We start from the raw sequence: 23,349 nt of genomic DNA on the forward strand, positions 1-23,349 counted from the left end.
TTAAGCATGTGAATAGTGATTTGAAAACCAAGTGAAACTGAGACCCTAACGAGGCTAATTTAAAAAGTGAAAAAAAAAAAATTTCCATTTTACAGAAATGAGTGTCTTGCTGAACTGGAACCCAATACTTCAGTTGTGTATTTACCCTCCATCCTTTTCCACTACGCTTTATTCTCCTGTTCCATTTTAAATTTGTACAATGATGACATTTCTCAAACTGCCTTTTTTTCTTTCAACTATTGATTTATTGCAGCTACCCACTGAGCTTGTTTCAGTTCATGAACAAGATGCAGGTAATTAAAGTGTCTAGAAACTAAAGTATATGTGTACTTTAGTACTTTTACTACACCAACACTTACTTACAGACTGACATCGAAAGGCCCTACCACAATAAGCTGAGGGCAAACAGACAGCCGCAGGCAACACCAGAAGAATGAGAGTGACAAACACAGAACAACTGCTTACAACTCTAAAAAATATGGAAAAATAACCATGAAGAAAAAACATGTAGACCATTTAAAGCAATAAATGGTTATATTTTGGTTCCCTTTCTCTTTAGACAGCAAAACCAGGGAAAAAGTCTAATTCAACTCCCTTTTCTCTGTTTCCCTGGCTGCACACTCCAAAACAATCAACACAATCCTGATCTCACGGATGGCACATGCATTAAGGTGGTGTGATTTTTGCGGGAAAGAAATCATTAGCTGCTCAAAACCTACAAGAGTAGGTCAGTGAATCAGATGACATACATATCTTCTGTTGTCACACTAAAAGGTTGTAAAGAAAGAGTGAATTAAAAGTATTTATGGTATGAACTGAGGAAAGACAGCCTTCTAGTACTGGTATGGAAAGAAACAAAAAAAGCCTCCACAACAAACTCGAACTCTGGTGGATTTGTTATTCATATATTTGTTAATACACAGCCAATTTATATTAAACATATATTCAAACTAATCTGAAATGTTTACTTCATAACATTTACTGAAATCAACAGCAAAGCAAATGTGTACTTCATGTTACGAGAAATGATTTTCAGGACTCCAGGATTACAGCACACCACCATTGCACCTAAATGCATTTCAGTAGGATCATTTAAATGGCTTTTTTAAATTTTTTTTTTTTTTTTTAAACACAGCAGGTATCAATTGCTGATTAATTGGGTCAGTATCTTCAGAAAAGCAAAACCAATGCAGAAAGACCTTTGGCAATATACTTCAACTGTGTAAAAATATATAATTTCTCAAGCTTTGAACAGACACTCTAATCTGAGTATCTTAGCTTCACAGATTTTACCCATGTTATAAACAGCTACTCATTTTTCTTAATACGTGGATCCTAGGTACGTTCACAGAACATAGAAGGAATAAATCCCTCACTAGACTCTGTAGAAACATGTTTGAACTGCAAGAAAAGTTTTCATTCTATATTCTACACTACAAATTTCACACGTGCTAGATTTTATTTGAAGGTGCTATGTGCAGATAACATTCAGTTACTATATGTAGTATCTTCAGTTACCTGCATACAGTTCCTTTTATTAACATAAGAGATGTCATTGTAAGGGACCAGAGCAGAAACTAAAAAGTAAATACTTGGCATCTGAATTGTTACTATTATTACTATCACCAGAGTCCTCTGCAAAGCACTGAATCTCAGAGCACCCCTGTAAAATGTGCTTCTTTTAACTCAAATTTTTTTAAATAAAACTACTCTCATCTGCCATTGAACAATCTTGCAATCTTGAAAATTTGACTTAAATGATAGTTTTCTCGTATTTACTATTCTTTGGGAAAACTCTCCAAAGCATCAGTTCTCTCTTTACCAAGGATAAGTCTACCACTTCCAATCATGGAGCTTTCCTAGCCTTTAAGGAAGAAAAAAAACCCAGAAACTGGTAAAAAATTCTTTGTAGAAAGTAAGACATCAAACAGGTTTAACAATAGAAGAGGAAGGAAAGCATGCACACTGTTAGCAAATAATTTTAACAGTTTTTATTTCTCCAACTTAATCACTTTCCTTAATGAGGCCACAGCAATCAAGGAATGACATACACCTCTTTGAACAGTAATTTTAAAAGGTACTCGACCAAAGAAAGGTCCATCAGGGAGCATTTTGTGGCAGGAGAGAATTGTGCACAGGTAGGTCTCACTTTGATGTGCAATTAGCAGACAGCTGAAGGACTTCCCTAACAGCTTCCATATCCCAGAACATAGACTATATAACTAGCACAAGCTTAAGGTGAAGATGACCTCTGTAAATTGGAAGTTTACCTGAGCCACATCTTCAAAACTTTACATAAACGGCTAATGTTCCAAAGTCACGTGGAGAAGTGATTTATGACAATGTACTTAAACAACCGAGTATTTTGAAAAGGTACATTCCCAGATTGCTCAACTGAACAAAAGCCAAATATCTAAAATCATAGCTACAAGACATCATTGTAAAATGAATTATATGGAAATATCCAGTATGTTGTCAGAAAAGCCAAAAGCTGCTAAGGCAGATGCATGGCTTTCTGCAGCTTTCTTCCATGAACTCTCAGCAAGTCAGTTACAACATATATTTTTAAAGGGTCCATATTTGTGCTTCCCCATAACTAGTTATAAGAAACCTCAGAGAAACCGTTTGCAGTTCTCTTCATCAAGGATTTTACTGACTTCAAAGATTTTCAGCAGGTCCATTAAGTCTACTAGATTTAATGCGATTAGGTATAGATTTAATCTAGTTTAATCTAGTAGATTTAATCTACGCTATTTAATACGGTGTGGTATAATGATAGCAGGTGATCAAACTGGTATTCAGTCAATCTGCTATTTCCATTTCCTAAAGAGTTCACTGAAATAGGTAATTTCCAGGCAGAAAAACACAATTAAAAAGATATCAAAGGGTAAAATTTACCTTATTATGTACCATGCAACATTTGGGTACATGAACTACCTTCCTCATTATGTTTGCGTGTGGGCATGCGCACAACGGTAAGACTAAACATCTCAAGTGCATGCCACCAGCTTTTTTTCCTCACCAGCTCTTTTTTCAGTTTGCATTCTTTTCCATTTGAAGGAGGCCTATTGATTTGTGTATCTTAAAATGCATAGCTCCTTATGTTACAGGATTAATTACTGCTATTTCATAGGCATACTTCTTACAGGAATATACTGCAGGTAGTCCTTATATGCCCCAAATTTTCTTCGCGGTAATGTGGAAGACTATGCTCTTCTCTTTATTTATAACTCAATTAAATGAGATTTGGCTTCAGATTTAGTCTCTCACCTGTGAAGCCATGAAAACCTAACCTGAATGTGCCCCTGGCTATTACTTAGCACATGAAATATCAAACCAAAGAAAAACCTGGAAACAGGTTTAAGATACAATTGATGACTCATGCTTAATGAGAAAAACAGATACCCTACAGACAAAGAAATGTCTCAAAAAAAAAAAAAAGAATCTAGAAATAACTCATACACATTTTAAATAGAAAATAGGATCTTAAAAACCTTTTAGTGATTTAATATGCTAACGTAGCATTGATTTTTAATCTGCAGTAACATTTCACTGCTTATAGTAGCTTTTCCTTTGTGAAAATTTTTCCTCTGAAAATTACTCCAAAAAACAATCTATACTGTTACAAAAGGAGTTTTCTTCATGAATTTATTTTAGAGCACAAAAAGTGAGCTCAACCTTATTTCTTTGCACATTACAGATACTGATATCAAGAGGCCTTTGCAGCTAACATTATTTTTCTACTGTACTGTACACATTGTACTGCACTATTACGAGGGACAACATCCTTTTCATTACATTTCATAAAACCAAACAAAACCAACTGCTAATATTCCACACCAACCCCCCTGAAAAAAGAAATTCATTACCACCTTAGAGACATGTTATTAGTTATAACTGAAAAAAACTGTTTCCAGAAATTGCAATGATCACTAGCACCATCTTCATCAAACATAAAAAATGTAAAGGAAATTATGATCTTAATCAAACAGGATTGTTAAAACCCACGCAATGTGAGTATGTTTCTCAGTAATATTTTCACGTTCTACATCCGACAGGATTCCCTGTTTGCTCCTCAGCACATTAACAGTTTGCCAATAGTTCAAGTTGGGATGTGTCTATGTTTGACCTGCCTGAGGAGAAAACTGTTTCCAAAGAAAAACAGAACACAGGAAATAGCCACTGGCAAAAGTACTAAAGCCACCTAAACAGATAAAAAAAGTCTCTTATACTTTTGTTATTTTACATACTACTGTCACTATGTTGCTCCCCTTTGTACTTTGTGCAAAAAAAAACCCCAAACCCCCCAAAAACCCGACAAAGAAACCCCCCAAAAAACCCCAACGAAAAAACCCTAACCAAACAACAACTCTCAATTATTTTTTCCTCTTCAGCTTGGCTTGTAATGAAAGCATTTTTCAGATTAATAGACAATCACTAAAGCCTTCTAAGCACTGTGATCTTACCAAAATGGATACAGAGCAGAGAAGGAAAACTAATAGACCCAAAGGACATGAAATAATTGTTGACACAGTAAGTGATACATGAAGAGTGTGTAAAGTAAAGTAAAGAGTAAAGTCATAGCTGAAATGCGAAGTGAAGCCAAAAGAGAAAAGAGATTTCAGTCTGGAAACATTTTAAAGTTTTATTTTGGGTCCCAGGTCAATACTGAAGTGTTATTTAACAAGTCTGTATAGATTGCACTGATTTCATCCATCATCTGTAACGGCCAACAACAGAAGATACTTACAGACGTACATTCCAATTTTCCGCTACCAAGTACCAACTACCATCAAGTCACAAAGCCCACAACAAACAAACAAAAAAACAAAGACAAAAAAATCATGTCCATATATGGACCCCCAAAAGCAAAAAATCTTATTGATACTGTAAATATGTTAAATAGAAACCCAAAGAACTGATTAAAAAATGAAGTCAGAACTTTCAAAAAGTTATTTTTATACTATACATCAGTGGTCACCATTCAACTTAAGATAAACTGGAAGCATTCAGTAGTATAGCACGCACTTCTTTCAACTGCTAAAGACAACTTTGATGCTGTCTAGCAGATTTTCCTGATATGTCATTTTTTTGGACAGATTAAAAACAGTGACTCTCTTGCTCCTCCAATAAAATGCAACCACAAAAGTCCTTCTCCTCCTTCACAGGGCAAGAAATTAGCCACTATTTTCAACACTTCGAATATATAGACTAAAATCCTTGGGTTTTTTTAGAGGTTGAATGACGGAATCAGGAGATAATTAGTGAAGTGTACACCTCAAGAGCTGCAGAAGACAACATCAACATCCATATTTTATGAACTGAGTTGGCCTTTCGAAGGGTTATTAATCACCCCTACACAGGGTCAATCGAGCTAATGACTCAGGTCCTCTCAGTTAAGCTCTGTGGACAGGGAATGCATAATAATGCCTGGTTTGAAACAGATCAGCAGATCAGCATTTGAATACTATCTCATCTAGGTCTGCTGTGGCACACTTCATGGAAAAACAGAAAACGACAAAACCTCCTCCTCAGAAAAGTATAAAATGCACCTAAACTGTTACACATTTAGCCCCAGCATCTGCTTTGCAAAACAGAACAAGAAAAAAACCAACCCAAAACAAAACACAAAAAACCCCACCAAACCAGAAGTAAAACCATTTCTGTTAAAAGCACAAGTGCTTGGTGGTTTGTTTTTTTTTTTTTAAACCATCTGTACAATAGGATGTCATCTGTCCAAATAGATAGCTATGAATTATTTGGCTAGAAGTGTGTGTTTTGCATGACTGAATTGGATCAATTTCCTACCAGAAAACAGCCAGTGAAAGTATAAATAATTGACAGTACACAAAGGATAAGGTAAAGGAAACTCACACACAGAGGAAAGAGTATTTTCTTTAAAGCAATATCCCTAGTGTTCCCGGAAACAGTACACTAGTATCAGTCTTTGAGAGGGGAAAACCAATTATTTTCTTTTGCAAATTGTGTGTATGAGTAACACATTTATATTTATAGCCAAATTGAAACCAGGTGGAAAGAAAAAGAATTGTTCCTCAGACCCTGATTTCTTCTACTTTCAAAGGCTAAAACTAAAGATACTTTGAAGCAGATAAATGCAACAGTTTGAAAGATCCTGAAAGGAGGGGGGGGGGGGAGGGAACAAAACGCCAAAGAAAAAGAACAGGCATGAAACATGAAGAAAGTATAGATCACAGAAATCAAGAATCTTAAATATTTAAAATAGCTTCACTCTCTAGCAAAAGTTATACAACCAGGACACTCAATAGTTCAAACTTGTGTTAGCAGGTGTGCCCCCTTAGCTTACAGTCATACTGTGATTGTTGGTACAAGAGCTATAATGGAGTGGAGCTACCTGCTGTCTCGGTGGGCAGATGTACAGAGGACATTAGTACTACTGCAATCAAACCAAAAAAGAGTTATTCCCACAAACAGTCACATATCAGGAGAGGAAAAATACAATGCTACAATAGTGCAAAAAAACCCCTAATCCATGGTACTATCTGGAGGACAAATAATTCCCCAACCTAGGAGAAATACAGTAGGATCACTTTAAACTGAAAAAAAAAAAAAAAATTAAGAAAAATCTGGGAATGAAGAAATATTGCAAAAAACCCCCAATCTGCATTTCACCGAATATCTCCTTACACAAAACTGGTGTCTGAACAAAAAGAGAACTGATACTACAAGCACCACTGTATCACCTTGCAGATTTGTTCCTGCTGTTGTCACTATGTATTCATTGTACACTGCAGTGAGAGATTTATTTTAAAATGGATGAACAGCTCATTACATCTCCCTGTAATTAATTCTTCTGACTGATTTTTAGCTTCTCTGTGGTAAGAAATGAGGTGCAGACCAGCACACCATCATTGTAAAGTAAAGCAAGATTCAAATACCAACTTTAATAAATAAGACTTTACTGTGGGAGTAAAGTAGATGGGGGAATGTTCCAATTCTATTATGAAGCTTTAAAGAAGCTCCTGTTGTACACAGCACTCAGATTCCCAAAACATTTGTGATTTCATGACAGACTGGAATTACTTTGTCTAAACACGCTGGAGTTCCCCCACTGCCGCTTGCTCATTTATACAATTCAGAATCACAGAATTGGAACAGGCCTCTCAAGGTCATCTAGTCAAACCCCTGCTCAAAGCCAGCCAAACATTAACATTCAGTGAGGTTGCTTAATGGCAAAACACGGTAAAACTAAGTATGTAACTTCACCTTCCCATAGTGATTTTAATTTTTTTTTTCTTTTCTTTTCCCTTTTAACCAATTGTGGTTTCCCCAATTGTGACTTGTCACCTTTGCCTCCTAGTTTTCTACTGTACGCATCTAAGAAGAATCTAGTTCTACCTTCTCTACAGCCATAAAACATTTAGGGAGTGGAAGGCTGCAATTAGATGCCCCCCTGGCCTTGTCTTCTCTTTTGATCTTTTCTAAACAAAACCAGTTTCCTCAGTCTCTCCAGTCATACGCTACAGCTTCCTAAATACCTTAGTTGACTTGTGCTAGACTCTGAATTTTAACAGTACGCGCCTTACACTAGGAGGCTGAAAACAGGTTTCCAGATGCAGTCCCATATGTCCAGCAGAGCAGAACGATCACTCCTGATCTGCAGGCTACGCTCCTGCTAATGGAGCTCAACATGCAATTCGTCTTCACTGCGGCAAGGGTGGTCCACTAAGCCTTGTCCAGCCTGTCTTCCCCACCAGGCTGCTCCCGACTCAACCGGCTAGCCCTCAGCCCAAGCAGTGGATTATTCCAGCCCAGGTGCAGACTTTGCGTTTGTCTTTGTTGAACATCATGAAGTTCCCGTCGTCCCATTCCCGCATCTACAGTCAGCTTATTAAAAGTCCTATCTCCCTCCCTGCATGTCAACTACTCCCCTCCAATTTGGTATCACCTGCAAACCTAAGGGAAGTACAGCACATCCCGTTGTCCTGGTCATAGACAAGGACATGAACTAGGATCGGCTCCATGCTGATGGTGGCACCATGCCACCAGCAGCTGGCCAGTTAGGCTCCGAACCATTGAGGAGACACAGAATCACACCTTTGAGCCCTGTGGTCCTCCCAGCTCTTCCCCTCACCTTGCAGTCCACCTCTCCAATCCAAATCACCCCACCTGCCTGCAAGGACAGAAAGGCAGAGCACTGAAAGCTGTGCTACACTTCTATATGACTATGTTCCCATATGATAACTGAGTGATATTAGATTTACTTGAGGATTTACAAATTCCATTACAAGCATCAATACATCGATTTACTGTTGTAATGCAAACCAGCGAGCTAGAGATCATCTGTCTTTTGATGTCAGTTTCATATAATACATAATTTTTACCCTCACCAATATTCTACTTTCGTATTACTAAATTATTGAAGGCTCAGGGCGTAACGCTTAAAGTCAGACCAATTACATAACGCCAACCATAGTGTCTAAGGGCCTAGCACTGAGCAGATTTGCAAATGAAATTTGATTTGCAAATTTCAATTTAATGATGTTTACATAAGCTTGTAGTGAAAGCTTGAATGGACTTTAAAAATACATAGAAATTATGTACCTATTACTCAAATAATTCTATTTTTCAGCTTTACTGCCCTCTTAGTTGGTGTCAGCATTTTCTTCTGATCAAGTTCTATATTCTTAACATCTGTGCCACAGTCATTTTTAGTGTGCTGACTACTCTGTAAAAACTGCAAGCACTTTAAACTGAGGGGATTAAGTAAAAGAAAAAGCCCACATCATTTCTACTAAATTACCCATTCCTCCACTCCTCCCCATTCAAATTTAAATTCATATGAAGAAACAGAAGAATCTCCAAACACCAGGACTAACAACTGGAATTTCAACATATAACTAACCAATTCGTATTTTTCTTGTATGAAATTTATTACTATGTAAGTTACATGCACATTTGTATTTGCCTTTTTAAACATTTTTTTTTTTGGCTTGGTTATGACTTTTTGGAGTTTCTTTCTTATTCTCTGCTTTACATACCCCTAAACCAGACAATTCCCATCCTGAAAGGAAAGCTCCTATGTCTAATCTGATATTGTATGTATAGTAGAGCATTTGCTTGATTTTCCTGTTCTCTAATACACAGTATTAATATATTCTATTATTCTAAGCCTCATTGCTTGTAAATTTGCTGTTAATAGCTTCTTCCTACCGCATAGTTTAGCGCCAAAAATCACCATGAGTGTTGGCCTGTCTGCTGCCTAGTCTATGAAGGCTATCCTGTAATTACCCTGTTAGAGTCATCCATAAATACTCATTGATAAAACCAGTTAAATGGTGCAGCAAAGAAGAAAATATATCTGCTGTCCTTACTGTAAATTGCTTAGTTTAAATGTATCAATGTGTTTCTCAAGGGCTTGAAACTACATTGAAATTTTTTATATAAGATGTGAACAGAATGCCCTTGAACTTGAACTACAGTAGTGGCAGTAAAAACTCTATAGCTTTTTCAGTTTCCTTACACTTTTACCCTATGTGAAATAAAATTCTTTCAAAGCTTGCTGAAAGTCTTAAAAATATTAAACCCTTATAATAGTAGCTAGAGAGACCAATAATTAGCCATGTTCTCCTCAAAAGACAATAGTTCGCCTTTTTAAAAAAAAGTCCAATATAAAATTATTTTATAAAAATTATAATAAAAATGCAGTTGCATTTGTTAAATTATTAATAGCTGTAGACAAACCAAAAAAGTGGGACTGTCCCGAGTGATGCATTCATGAAGCGAATCAGTATCACTGCAACACATGCACTTCTAATTCAGCTTTGGCAATTCAGAAAGTAAATTCTGAACATTGATCAAAAGTTACATCAAAGTACCTCACTAAGATATTCCCTGAAGTAGTTGTGCTCGTGCTACGTAAATTAGGAATATATTTTAGAAGATACTTACAGATTTTACCACATTCTATGCTTCTCTGTTGTGTATCTCTATACTTGGGACATACTTTCAAATGTACAAATGTATAAATTTAATTATTCTCTCTCCCAGTTTTTTAGATTCTTCCAACAGTCTAAAAATAGCCTTTCCAACAGACAGCATCATAAAGCAAATTATCACTACTTCCTTCACCTCCTATTAGTAAAACTACATATTTTCATTGCAGATTAGGAAAGATTTCCTGGTAAATCAATTAATGATACAGATCTTAAGTTTATGTAAGGAAAAAAAAGTTACTGTACAACATCCTTTGAAATTACATTTGCCATATGATATCAAGATGAACCAAGTACTTAAATCATAATATTCAGAACATCATTTACAGGTATTGACTTATTAGTTTAAAAGCATCAAGAAAGAAAATGGTACACTTACAGATCGATGACAGGCATAGCCACATTTTTAATATAACATTCAGAAATCGGATGATGAGAACTGACCAAGAAAACGAGGGTCAAAACTTCCTAAAGAAAATAATCCTCTTGAAAAGTACCAAGTTTTGTCACTAAACTCAAGCTTCAACAGCTTTGTCCAGTGATTTAAAAGTGATTTACATTACCAAAATGACCGCTCAAAAGTATTCATTTTAATGAATAAAGCTTTTATAATTCCGCAAAAACAATATGGCAGTCATTACCTCAGATTTACTTTAAAGAATTAAAATACTATGAAATGATAAAGCTTTTGGTATGTCCCTATCCGTCTATTAAAAGCAAAAGTGACTTAATAAAAGACACGCTATTTTATTGAGCACTTTATCACCTATTGAAGATGAAAGACATGAAGTCCCTCTCCATGGACTGTGGTATATTATGCAGTCTGTCCAGCTGGTCAATAATCTGCCAAGAGGGCATAAGTCCCAGTCCAACTTCAATTTAAACACATGGCCTTTAAAGTCCACTCATCAGCTGATGCAAATCAGTACAAATCCTTTGATGATGGTCCATACTGAAGACTTAAAATCAGATGTTTTAGAAGCAAAGTTTAGAAGCAAACCCAGAAATATTAAACCCAATAAATGAAACAAAAGGTTTGTAAATACTGTGCTATCATCAATTTTAAAAGGTATCACTCACCATTTCAAAAAAATACAATATTATCTGATATGAAAAAGGAAGGAGAAATACAAAATGGAGAAAAGATTAAATAACCATCATCTGACAAAGACTTTATCTTTAACTAAATAGGTCATTATTATAACAAGGTTAAGTTCCAACTCACACGAGTAATACTGTTTTCCTAACTACATGTCTTTTATTATAACACAGTACATGTTTCTATATTCCATATTATATAATTTGATTTAAATATATTATATTACAATATAATTAAGATACCCATGTACGCGTTCAGTAGTACTGTACTGTAGTTCCATCTCGTACAAGATAAAGTAAACCTAGAAGCAATAAAGTAACATAACAAGAATGATCAAAGATTGTAAAGGGAAATTTTGCAATGAGAACATAAAAATATCATTTTTCAATCCAGAAAGAGAGTGCTAAATGCTGGAAAGGGTGAAGGCAGGGGAGGAGTATAGGAGTATACTTAGGAGATAAGTCCTAACTTCCAAGAATGGCATGAAGATGATGAATAGGGAATAACTACTCAGTTTTTCCTCTCAATTTCTCACAGTAACTACAAGGCATTAAATTAAGTTAATCAAAAAAGGAAACACATGCAATTCAAAATTAAACCATGTAACTATTGTCATAAAACACTAGAAAACCTAGATGAGTTTAAACAAGCTTGCAAAAAAAGGATCCTCAAAAAAATTAAGTGTAAAGATCCAGTACCAGGTTCAGTAAGTCTAAGATTTAGGAAGGAGCTAGAAAATATATTACTGAATATATTGATGTGTGTTTGCCTTCTCCTTATCCTCACTCTCCAAGTACTCATTATTAGCCAGTATCAAAAAAAAAAATGGGGCTAGATGGATCCTTTTCAGTATCGCTGTTACAGACTAACCAGTCATAGACAAACTAACTCTTTCCTTACAGACAAGCACTAAGCTATTCAATCAAAACCCACTATAGAATAAAATCCAAACCTGTTGAATCACATGTTTCTTTGCAAGTTACCAAATGCTTAGTTGACTTTCAGGGAAAGCAAAACAAACAAACAAAAAAAGCGAGAATTATTTCTCAGCTGCCTTCTGTGAAGTCCTTAAAGGACTCAAAATTGCTCAAGCGAGATGCTGAGCAGTGAAAAGAATACTGTCTAAAGCATACTGGTATAAGTGAAAGTCTCTTTCATTTCAAATCAAAGGTTATTTACTTTACTGGGCTCAGCTATCCGCAGTTTCAGGAAGTGGGGCTGGGAAATTCAGGATTGCAGCCCATATATCATTGTTTCTCAATGCTTAACTGAACTGCACATTTGTATTACACGCCACTACTGTCTGCAGAGTTCAGACTTGTAACACTTCCCCTTCCTATCAGAGCCTGCAACAACGGCATGACAACCTTCTTAAGTCAAGATAAAAGGAGAACATGACAAGAAGCTTTGGCACAATCTATTTTCCCTTAACGGTTCTCTTCTGTGCCATTTCGCAGCCAGCCGCCCCCAGCCATCAAGAGATAACTATATCAGAGCTCCACGTCTCTGGCTGATGTTTCAGGAAGAAAACAGTTCCAAGCCACTGTCTTATACACATAGTATTTTTTGTTTGCTTGTATAAATTGCGTAAGATTTCAACCATGCAGCGTCAAACCGCGTCCTGCTTCAGTAATAAATAACTGCTTTGATTTGCTCAGCCTGGAAGAACTCATTACACTGTATCCAGACCTGTTTTATTATAGTAGTTTACAATTTGTGGTTGGTTCTCTAATGCTAGGAAACAATTTTCGTACAAAAAAGCTCTAACCAATGAACCATGTTTTGTTTCCTTCAGATAAGTACACATTTTGAGGAGACAAAGGTAATTCAAAGCAAGTCAAGCATGGTACCTCTGTAGCTGGTTTCTATCTCCGTCCTCCTCTACCCATCAAGGAGGTACAGTGCTCTTCCATACCTTTGCCTTCTAGAAAAGTCAGACATAGTATTTATTAAATGCCTTTGAAATGAAAAAAGTTAGACAGAATTGTTGCTAAAGAATTTCAATTACAGGGGGGGAGAATTCACTATTTTGCCACAGAAGCAGTAAAAAAAATAAAAATACTAATTTTCACAGATAAACACAAACCCTATTCAACAAACCTTTATTTTACATAATAGAAGCTTGTTGAGTAAATAAATTTAAATTTCAGAATAGTGTTACAAGCTGGAAATAGAACTGAAATGTAAAAAGTGTTTGAAACAAAAATGCAAAAACCTAGGTACTTGAAGAAGTTCTCTGAGCATTTAAGTTCAGTTTTCAGTTTCATATTTAAAAAAAAAAAACACACACAGGATTTGCTTCACACCATAAAGATTCACTTTTACAACTTCGAAGAATTTACAATAACAGCATATTGTCAATAGCTACCATAATTCCTGCAGGTCTGACCCTGCCTCCCACTGAAACTAAGCTGGAAAATCAGTTGGAAATTTCTGACTCCCAAGCCTTTGTAAAAAATGAAAATGGAAAAGAAAAAAGTAGTAATAAAGCCATTACATTACTTAAGTTGCTTCAGAGTGAAATTTAAGAGAAAATAACATCACAGAAATCTCCTAGAAACACAAGTTTTAAAAGTTTACCAGCATTCATTAGCTTAATTATATAAGTACACATTAATAGTAGCAGTTAGACACAGCACCTTAAAAAGGGGAAAAAAAAAGGGGGGGGGAACACCCCACCCTACAGGCTAATTCTCTTAATGAGGAACATTTAATTGTTTCACAGGTGTCCATTTCCATCAGCAATTATTCCTAGTTAGTGACCTGTTGCAAACATTACCATTTTAGTTTATGTTTGCTCAGGACAGCATTGTGCTGCTAGGTAAGATGCTTTACTAAAACCAAAGTTACTTTGCTTCTCCCCTGAAATAAATAAGTAAAAGATCAAGAAATAGGACCCCTCGCTTTAAGGGGTTTAATTCCCTCCTTCCATCTTTTCACATGACCATTTGAGAAATCAAAAGAGTTAATACTAAAATTATGCATTAAAAACCATTGCAGCATTCCTGTTCGAGTTCTCCCCTGCCTGGCACTTTTTCTGCCACTGGCTTTTCAAGAAGCAACAACTTTTCTTTCAGAACTCAGTCTCTGTTCATGAAACAATAAATGGGATAAATCAGAGTATCTGGGAATCACTGTGTTACCATAATTAGTACCTATCATCTGACCTGCCTAACTACTGTAAGAGTGGTTTATAACATTTGCTGGCAAAATCTCCCATGGTACTGGTGAAACACAACCACTGAACCCTTCCACCCTTCTCCCAAGCCTGAGAACACTGAAATGGTTTGCTCTTACATGAACTAGAATCTTAAATCCAGAAAATTACCTACGAACCCAAAAAAGTTTTTGCCAGCTGGAGAGAGCTATGTACAAGCAGCAAGTTGCTGCATCAGTTGGTTTAACAGTTCTTAAGCAAACACATCTGCATCCCAGTTCCAGGTTTCTACAGACCTACTCAATCACAGCTGTGCAGAATATGCTATTTGAAACTAAACGAAACAAGCACTATCCTAGAAAATTTATACTGCATAGGGACAGGTATTGAAGCACTTAATTCTTTGGCACTGCTAGAAGTGCAGGGATGTGTCCCTATTAGCACATCAGGACAGAAACTGATGGTAATGAGGCCTTCAAAAGGCTCTTCAGAAGTCAATTTAGCCTTGTCAGAGATTTACTGAATGTGGTGTAATTGCAAAGACTGCCAACACAAGAAGTTGAATGTGATCCAGAATAGCTATAGAAACTACAACATCAGGGAAAGAAAGCAAAGGCATTTGGATTGAAAGGATGCAAGGACTAAAATTACAGGGGAAGGGAGCAGAGCAGCCCTATCCCATTCAAAGGGTTTTATCTTAATGTCTCACTCCCCCTAGTCAAACTCAACAGCATGAAGCATAACAACAAGTACAGTACTAATGAACAGACTGGTTAAAGTAGCTTCCCAATAGTTTACAAATGCTAAAAGATTACTGGACAATACCATGGGAATTGTAAGGCTTCTTGGTTTTAATTAATCCCTTTGAAATAAAGGGATGTCTGATTCAGTTGTATTTTATGTGCTGAGTTAGGCCGGACCATTCCCAGAATAACAGGTATTGAATATGACCAGCAAGGTTGTAAGAAAGTAACTAGGATCAGATTACTTTAAAGCAAATAATTGAACCACATCAACTGCTCTTAAGGAGAGCTGAAATGCATCATCAGCCAAGTGATGTGTCACAGCTACATCACCCACACACATTAGGCATTTAAGGAATGATCTAAAAAAGGGGCAGAAACTTTTCCACCCTTCTGTGTTTATCAAATTATCCAGACATAAGAGCTATTAATTTCGTTTTAAACAGACCTTGCAGAAAGGTCATCCGTGCAGTAATAAAAGACCTTCAAGCTAAATAGCTTTCTTTCCTACCCATGGAGCACACACATTAGCATCATACTTGCATAAAAACCCAGGAAAAGGGATGCTATCTGATGCAATACTTTTGTGTAAGAAGGAAGCAGTTCTTTACTTATATCCCACCATGAGATACTCACAAGGATTAGAATGTGACAGGAAAAATAATAATGCCATATGCTCTCCCCAACTCACCTGACATTGCCAATCAGAAACAATATTTCTCCTGAGAAAGACGAGGATGGAGATATTATACAGCTACTTTTGCAATAAATATAACATTAAGTTAGTTAATTCCTTTCAATAAATATAAAAATGAAGATCTGAGACCATCTACAATGTTGATACTTACTAAGTCTTCCATCAGTGGCAAATAAAGAACAATAGTCCAAGGAAATAAATCATACATTTCACATAAATCTGATAGGGATAAATGCCTGTAAGACAGATATCATCTTTACAATGGGACACAAACTGCCATCTTTGAGAGGCTTGGGTGACGAGCTGGAACACTTATTCGGGTTGTGAGCTGCCATTCCATGGCTGAGAATGCTGAGCAGCTTGCTAACATCTCCTTTATGTAATGGGCTGTTGTGTCCCTTAGCTTCCTCTGAACGCATATCCTAGTATACATGACTCGGGAGGAGGCTATGCAAACTACTGTTCCAGTCTTTGGATAAAAAGCACATTTGAAGTAAGTATTAGGGTAACAATAATAGCTACTGCTTAGGAAAACCCTTGCATAATACCTCAGCCCTGTGAATTTCACTTTGCTTCCGTTTTGATTATTTACACACAATATTTTTATTTTACTTTTAATAATGCATAACTTGTTTATGAAGACCTCACTCGATCTCACTAAGCTCAAATGCAGCTTTGCACAAATGCATGGAATCGGTTTGTTCAGGATTTGTACCAGCACCAAACAAGAGCTGCGGTGCAGAGACAGCAGAGAATACAGTTAGAAGCTTGGTATCTCTACGGCTTAAATCAGGTACTGCTGCCAGCTACCTCCTCCCATTGCCTTGGCTTTCACTATGTCCCACGCTGTGGGTTTCATATTCACAGAAAGAACCAGACTGCAAAGTGAGCAGGCTGAAAAAGAACACAGGAAAAGAAAAATATTTTTCAGTTGAATCAGTTCCTGACCTGGGTCAGTACACAACCGCACGAACTGCAGTGCCATCGGAGAGGGAGAGAATGGCAACTCCCTAAACTGCCACCAAAACGTTAAGAGTGAAGGCTTATGCTGAAGGACTTGCTTTGCAGACTCCTTTCAAACCTGTGATTTTTGTTTTTTGTTTTGTGGTTTTTGCTTGTTTTTTTTCTTTGTGGTGTTTTTCTTGTGGTCTTTTTGGGGGGGAGTTTTGGTTTTTTGTGGGGGTTGGTGTTTGGTGGGTGGTTTTTTTTTTTCTTCCCCCATTCTGACACATCTCCCAGTACATTATTGAGCTAATTCCTTGTCTTCCGTGACCTGGACTGTGTCAGTCCCCCATTACGCTGGATAAGAGCTGACTAAATACCAATTCTACTTCAATTTGCTGGGCAGTATTCTGTGACCTATGCTACAGGAGAGGTGAGACTAGATAGATTAAAGATTGGGTTTCTTCAATGTTTTCTAAGTTCTGGTTCAAGCTACGGCCTTCCTGTTGATTTAATGTTTCCTGTTACAAACAATTACAAAATGAAATAGATAATTAAAGCCTTATAACAGAACAATAAGCACCACTGGATATATTACTAAACTCACCCAAATCATTACAGCTAAAAAAAGTGTAAATAGTTCAGTATGTACCTGTATCAATGCTGTAGCAAGTTCTCTGGGTCATTGCTAGGGATATTCCTGTTCAGATAGGAATGGGAAAACATGGCTTCATGAAGCTGCTTAAGATACTGTGTTTCACATATGCAGAAAGAGGACCCACTAGATGCATTTGATTACAAACTGGGGTAAAACAAGATAAAAGCATTCTAATCTGGAAAATCAAACTAAAACACAGTAATCCAGCCTGATTTGCACTTGGTCCGCAAATCCTAAAACACAATATACAAGTACAATAAGCTTTTAAAAAATTCTACGTAAGTATCTGTCATCTATTGGAGATCAATTATTTTCACATTATCAAACAAGGCTATTATTTCAACATTTTGTTTATAAAGCAAGTCAATTTCCAGAAAGCTGAAAATAAAATAAACCTAAGAAACAGACCTGCCCTATGTTCAGATTTCCTCAGATACATCCTCCTCTCTTTCCATCGGGAAGTCTTCCCTAAACATAAGCTGAAGACTTTGAATACTTGCATGAGGTTTCCCACACAATTTGTTGCTCAGGTGAGAATACGAGACTGAACAACATACCATAATCCTGAGATTGTGCACTTGCAGTTCATCTAACACACTTCAGGACTTGCAATGCGGGCGCTTTCATACACATTTTTCTGGAAATCCCATGTAGAAACACAGGAATCCTGCTTAAGATTGCCTGGAGTCCTCCTCAGTACCACAAAAATCTCACTCAAGTACTCCTTCACCAAGAAAGATAAAGAGCTATCAGAGTTGCATATACTTCTCTCAATGGAGCAAACAAACACGGATTCAAAAGCCCGTGGCCTGGAATGACATCAGCTAGTTCAAGTACCTGGAGCAGAAACAAACTGATACTTGGCTGAGTTATTTCCCCCTGCCCTGCCACTTGTAGCTGTTGGAGAAACATCAACCATCTCAGTATCTACTTAAAGTTCCTGTAATTCCTTAGCCTTCAACATACACAGTGCAGACCAATTTTTGTGCTGAAAATTCTCAGAAAGGGTCATATCTCGAGAGATTAGAAAATACACGGTATTATAGGTAGGGTTTTGCAGGGGGGTGGCTCTTTTGTTTAGAAGACTTTCCATGAAGAAATAGTTAATCCTAATACCCAGTACTAAAGATATTTAGGTTTTTTTAATGGTTGATTTTTAAATCTGAATTTCATGCTGTACCTACCACCATTGTCCTCAGATTAATATCACTGAGGGTTTTCTTTTGCCAACATAGTATACTAATCAGTTGGCTTTAATAGGAATCCCAGCCTTTTACTAATTCATTCAACCAGTCTGTGAAGCTCAGCCTGAAGTTTAATTTTAGAAATTATACAGCAAATTCATAGTGGATTCTTGGTATATTAATGACATTGAACTTTAAAACTGAACATAGCACACTGCACAATACTAGACAAATTGCAGTTGTGTAGCCCTAGACTTCAGTAAGTTCTCTTGCCATTGTTATTTAAACTATTTGTATTTATCCTTCTATAAAGAATACGTAATGAAAAGGATTTAATAACATAAGAAGCAGCTGCATCTTCAAAGCTTACACAAATGTTACCAGCAGAGATCCTGTGGAATACATAATACAGATGAGACACAGCGAAGAGTGGTTATCATGTGGATGACCCTGTAGAGTTAAAAAATGCAGCAATGCATGAGTAGGAATGTATTAAATTTTATTACTGCATTATGATAAGCAGTGCTAATCTGTAGACTGAGGTTACAGATTACATAAAAGATCTTGCTGCTGAATGATTTAACATTATGGGACCAACAACAGTATTGGTTGTTATCACAGATGGAGGTTCTGGGTAACAGGATTTAGGGCTTGGGGTTTGTTTTTTTAATGTTTACATATAATCTACAACTGAAAATAAACAGTTCTGAAATTATAGTCAAATAGGAATCAGAATAGCAGGACCTTACAGGATACCCACCTTTCAGTCTTCAAAGGAAGAGTTTCCAGACAGTATGTCAGAATACACTGTATAACCAAGTACTTGGGTGCAGTAGTGGTCCAGTATTCTTGGGACTAGAAATAACTGCTGGGAAAATGTAAACTTCTGTTCTCTTGGAGTGCATCAAAACATTTATATGAATAAGAGGTCAAAGTTTCCTAGAACAATAAATACAAATGTCTTATCTAAAAAAAAACCCCACCTAAGAAGTGTGTGATTATCCCTGTGGAACACTAATAACAAAGTTCAAACACGATTCAACAGCAGGTCGGGCACAACAGACACCTAACCAACTGTGTAATAACTTTAATAACATTCTGAACAAATGCAGACACTGTATATCAGATATAAAATAAGGCTTGGTTGAACTGGATGTGGTAGTATCTACCTAATTTTATAGACCAGCTGCACTGTCAGCAGGATACACTGACTGCAGATAGAACCATAGCTCTTTTCTGTACCTCCACCCTCCCTTGCCTGGGTTATGCTTCCTGACACCTCACCAACTTCCTTGGACAGTGCATCTCAAACAACTAGCACACTGAACCTGGAAGAAAACAACATTAAATTCCTTAGAAGTTATCAGTACTGTTATCAACTGTACATCAAGCACTTACTGGTACAACACAAAAGATAGGGGGACGACGACAAAGTCATTTTAGAACATTCTCTGCATTTCAGAGCAACAAAACAATCCCAAAAGTGCACAGGTGGAAAGGGATAACACACATTATATCACTCAGCATTTGCTTTCAAAATACGCTCAATTTTTTAGAGATGTGCATAAGAATCACCTTTTACTGTTCAAATATTATGACCCCTTCCAGATTCTAGATCCTATCAACACAGGGTTTGCATGTATTGACATACATCAGTTTAGTAAATCAATTTCTTTTTACCTGCCTCAGTCTGCTTGTTCAATTCATTATGGTCAACACCAAAGGCAATGCAAGCTAATTGATTACTTCTATCATTTGTTCTTTTCACACTGTATTATAGCAGTGAGGAAAACCCTGCAGACCCTCATGGTATTTGAAATATCCAGAAATAGTATCTTGACGCCTTGCTTAATCGCATTTTGGACGTTCTGCAGACATCATCGTTCCCAGTGAATGATTTTCTTTATGGCGCGTTTTAATTTACGCCTGCTACTCCCTTAATCCAGATTCAATTTCAACGAAATAGCTATGAATACCATTAGCTAAAATACCCCATCTATGAAAACGGGCCCCAGAGGTTCTGAGCCTCACTCTCCTGTGGCTGGTGATACCACACTTAAGATCTGGCCGCACCGTGGACGCCAGCGGAGCAGCTGCACAGCTGCACCCTTCTGATGGAGGCTGCACAGCGAGCTGTGCGCAGCTTGCGCAGTACAGCATCAGTCGTCCCCCGAGACCCCCTGTCGTCTGCACCTCATAAAGATCCGGCTTCCATTTGCTTTAAAAAACAAAACAAAGCACTAGCCAATGTTTCGGGTAATAGGGAAATAGCATTCCTTGTGGAAAGGTAATCCTGTAAGCAGCTACATTATGATTCAAGGGTTCTTCTAGTACATCTTTTGGTACTCACTATCCAGTAAGACAAAACTAATTTCTATACAAGTTGTAGCCACATCAGTGTCAAAGAATAAACCTGAAAAATTAGACAAGAATTCTTAGTTTTTTACTAGGAACACTAAAAGTGGGCAGTCTACCCCTTTTCTTTACAGTACTACCCCTTATGTAAGCTTATAGTCACTTAGCAACCTAGTGGCAACTGCCTTTGTTTCAAGAATATTGATAACTAGATTATGAAACTACTGGTTCAGTAAAAATAACATCTTAAAATAAAGGACATGTCAGTCAAGTTATTCCTATTCTAGGACATTCTATGTGTACTCTGAGTCAGATTGCTTTGACAGATAAAAGCACATAGTCAAGACATAGCTTGACAAAGTTGCATGTGCATATGTATTAAGTTTCTAGAATTTATTGAATATCAATTCCATCCAATTCTTGAGATATTTGTATTATGCTCAAAATGAAACAAAATCCATCCTTTCAAAACCATTTCTATACTTCGGTAACATAATTTTGAAATCAGCCCTCAAATTGATGCATTCCTGTTATGATTTAAGAGAAATCGTCTGCTTAGGCAGCACTTCAAAGCCCAAAGAATTTGCATTTCTTTTATTCTAAATTCTATATACATACAGATGTTTGACAAACTGTGTTATTAACATGTCACACTATCACAGATAAAGCATTTTATGAAAAAGAAAAAAAATTAAGTCACCATATTACTCAATTTTTATCTGCACTCTTTTGCCAGAAATGCTGTGAGACAACTTATAACAAATACAGGAATTAGGTCTAAAGCTAATCTTAAAACACATAAGGATGGATGTGTTGAAAGAGAAATCGATTTGTATTCCTCTCTCCTGTGTTGTTCACTGAAGCCTCAACACATGGAAAATATATCCGTATGAAAAAATAGTATATTACATGATAGTATTTATGGAGAACACTGTAAAAAGAGGGGAAGAAGCTGCAAATTCTCCTTCTGTTGAGATTAATATGCAAAATAGAATGAAGCATGAACAACAGCAAAGCTAAAAAGTTCTCCTAGAGAGGAGTAATATGCTTTAACAGGTGAAAAGGAAGCCAGAGCACAACTAGCTAAAGCAGAAGTTTACAGCTGAATCCCAAACATTTAAGAGAATGCAACACAGCTGTTTCCAATGATCCATCCCCACAAATGTGTCCTAATGACCACGCATTCACAGTCAAAAATATAGATCTACAAAGCTGCTCTAATACTCATTGTTGCTTTGCTATTCTGTGCACTTCTTAATTTTCCAAATTGTTTTAAAACCAAGCTCTGTGGCCAAAAAAAACCCAAACCATTTTTCAGGAAAAATTTGTCTGACCTTCTGCTATGTGACCCCCTGTACAGAGCTGACAAGCAAGCGCTAGGACTGCTTTAATCAAATATTACGCAGATCAGCTCAATGATACCTTTTGATCTCCCAACAGACACTCGCTAACAGAGCAGAGTTCACAAAACCCAACAGAAACAGCAAACTTCCCATTTGGCTGAAGGCAAAGAGTGTAAGGAGAATAAGAAATAGGAATTCTGCACTCCAATGATTCCTCCTGAGCAGGGAACGAAGCCAAGTGATAGGATATCAAATTTTCACGGAAATGGCATAGCGGAAGCCTGGGTTTACAGCTATAGCAGAATTCTAGAAACAAAGAGGAAAGAGAAAAACAAAGCAAACCAAACCAAAATATGGTCCAACAGAGCAGATGAGGTACTGAAAATTAAACAGCTTGACTGTGAGACGGAAAAGTCAGAAGAGCTGACTGCTTAAAAAGAGCAAGAGGGTAAAAGGGGATGGGATAGTCACGTGAGGTTAAGAGACAATCAGCAACATTACTAGGTTGTGTTTGGAATGAAAGAGGCTGCCATAAGCAACAGTTGACAGAAATATGGTCCAACAGAGCAGATGAGGTACTGAAAATTAAACAGCTTGACTGTGAGACGGAAAAGTCAGAAGAGCTGACTGCTTAAAAAGAGCAAGAGGGTAAAAGGGGATGGGATAGTCACGTGAGGTTAAGAGACAATCAGCAACATTACTAGGTTGTGTTTGGAATGAAAGAGGCTGCCATAAGCAACAGTTGACAGAAGAAGAATAGCGTTATGTTTTATTTGTTTTAAAAAAAAAGGGTAGATTCTTGTGTAAAGCTGGACATCTGGAAATTGAGTTAAGCAGAAATAGCGGCAAGATGACAATGGCTTGTTACTAGTGAATATTCACATTCAGGAAGGAAGTGCGCAAAATTAAAACGAGAATTAACTTGAAGTGAAGGAACTATGTTTAGTGACAGAAATTTCTCCAGGAAGGTGTTGCAGCCTAAGAATCACAGAGACAATCAGCTGACAGAAAGCAGTTGAGATAGAAAAAGGCAATATAAATGGCCACAGAAAGAATCCAATTAAAGAAAAAGGAGCATTTTAAAAATCAAAGTAATAAACAGAAACCTTGCTAAAGTTTTCCACAAATAAGACTAAAAGAAGCTGTCCACAATAGGTTGGTTGGTTTGAAAATAGGAGCTACTTACAGAAAAAGGGC

The 23,349-nt window shown here is 36.9% G+C and overlaps 1 protein-coding gene across 1 annotated transcript in view; it reads right to left on the reverse strand.

Moving 5' to 3' along the window:
• Positions 1–23,349, reverse strand: part of STXBP6 (syntaxin binding protein 6 (amisyn)) — a gene marked incomplete at its 3' end in the record, with an annotated part of 45,251 nt that overhangs the window by 13,131 nt on the left and 8,771 nt on the right. Inside the window, exon 2 of the mRNA XM_009584478.1 lies at positions 20,486–20,672. Coding sequence (XP_009582773.1) covers positions 20,486–20,672 — 187 coding nt within the window. The remainder of the gene's footprint in view (positions 1–20,485; positions 20,673–23,349) is intronic.

This window comes from Fulmarus glacialis, unplaced genomic scaffold (genome assembly GCF_000690835.1).
Source record: "Fulmarus glacialis isolate BGI_N327 unplaced genomic scaffold, ASM69083v1 scaffold4169, whole genome shotgun sequence".
In the NCBI taxonomy this organism is placed as follows: Eukaryota; Metazoa; Chordata; class Aves; order Procellariiformes; family Procellariidae; genus Fulmarus; species Fulmarus glacialis.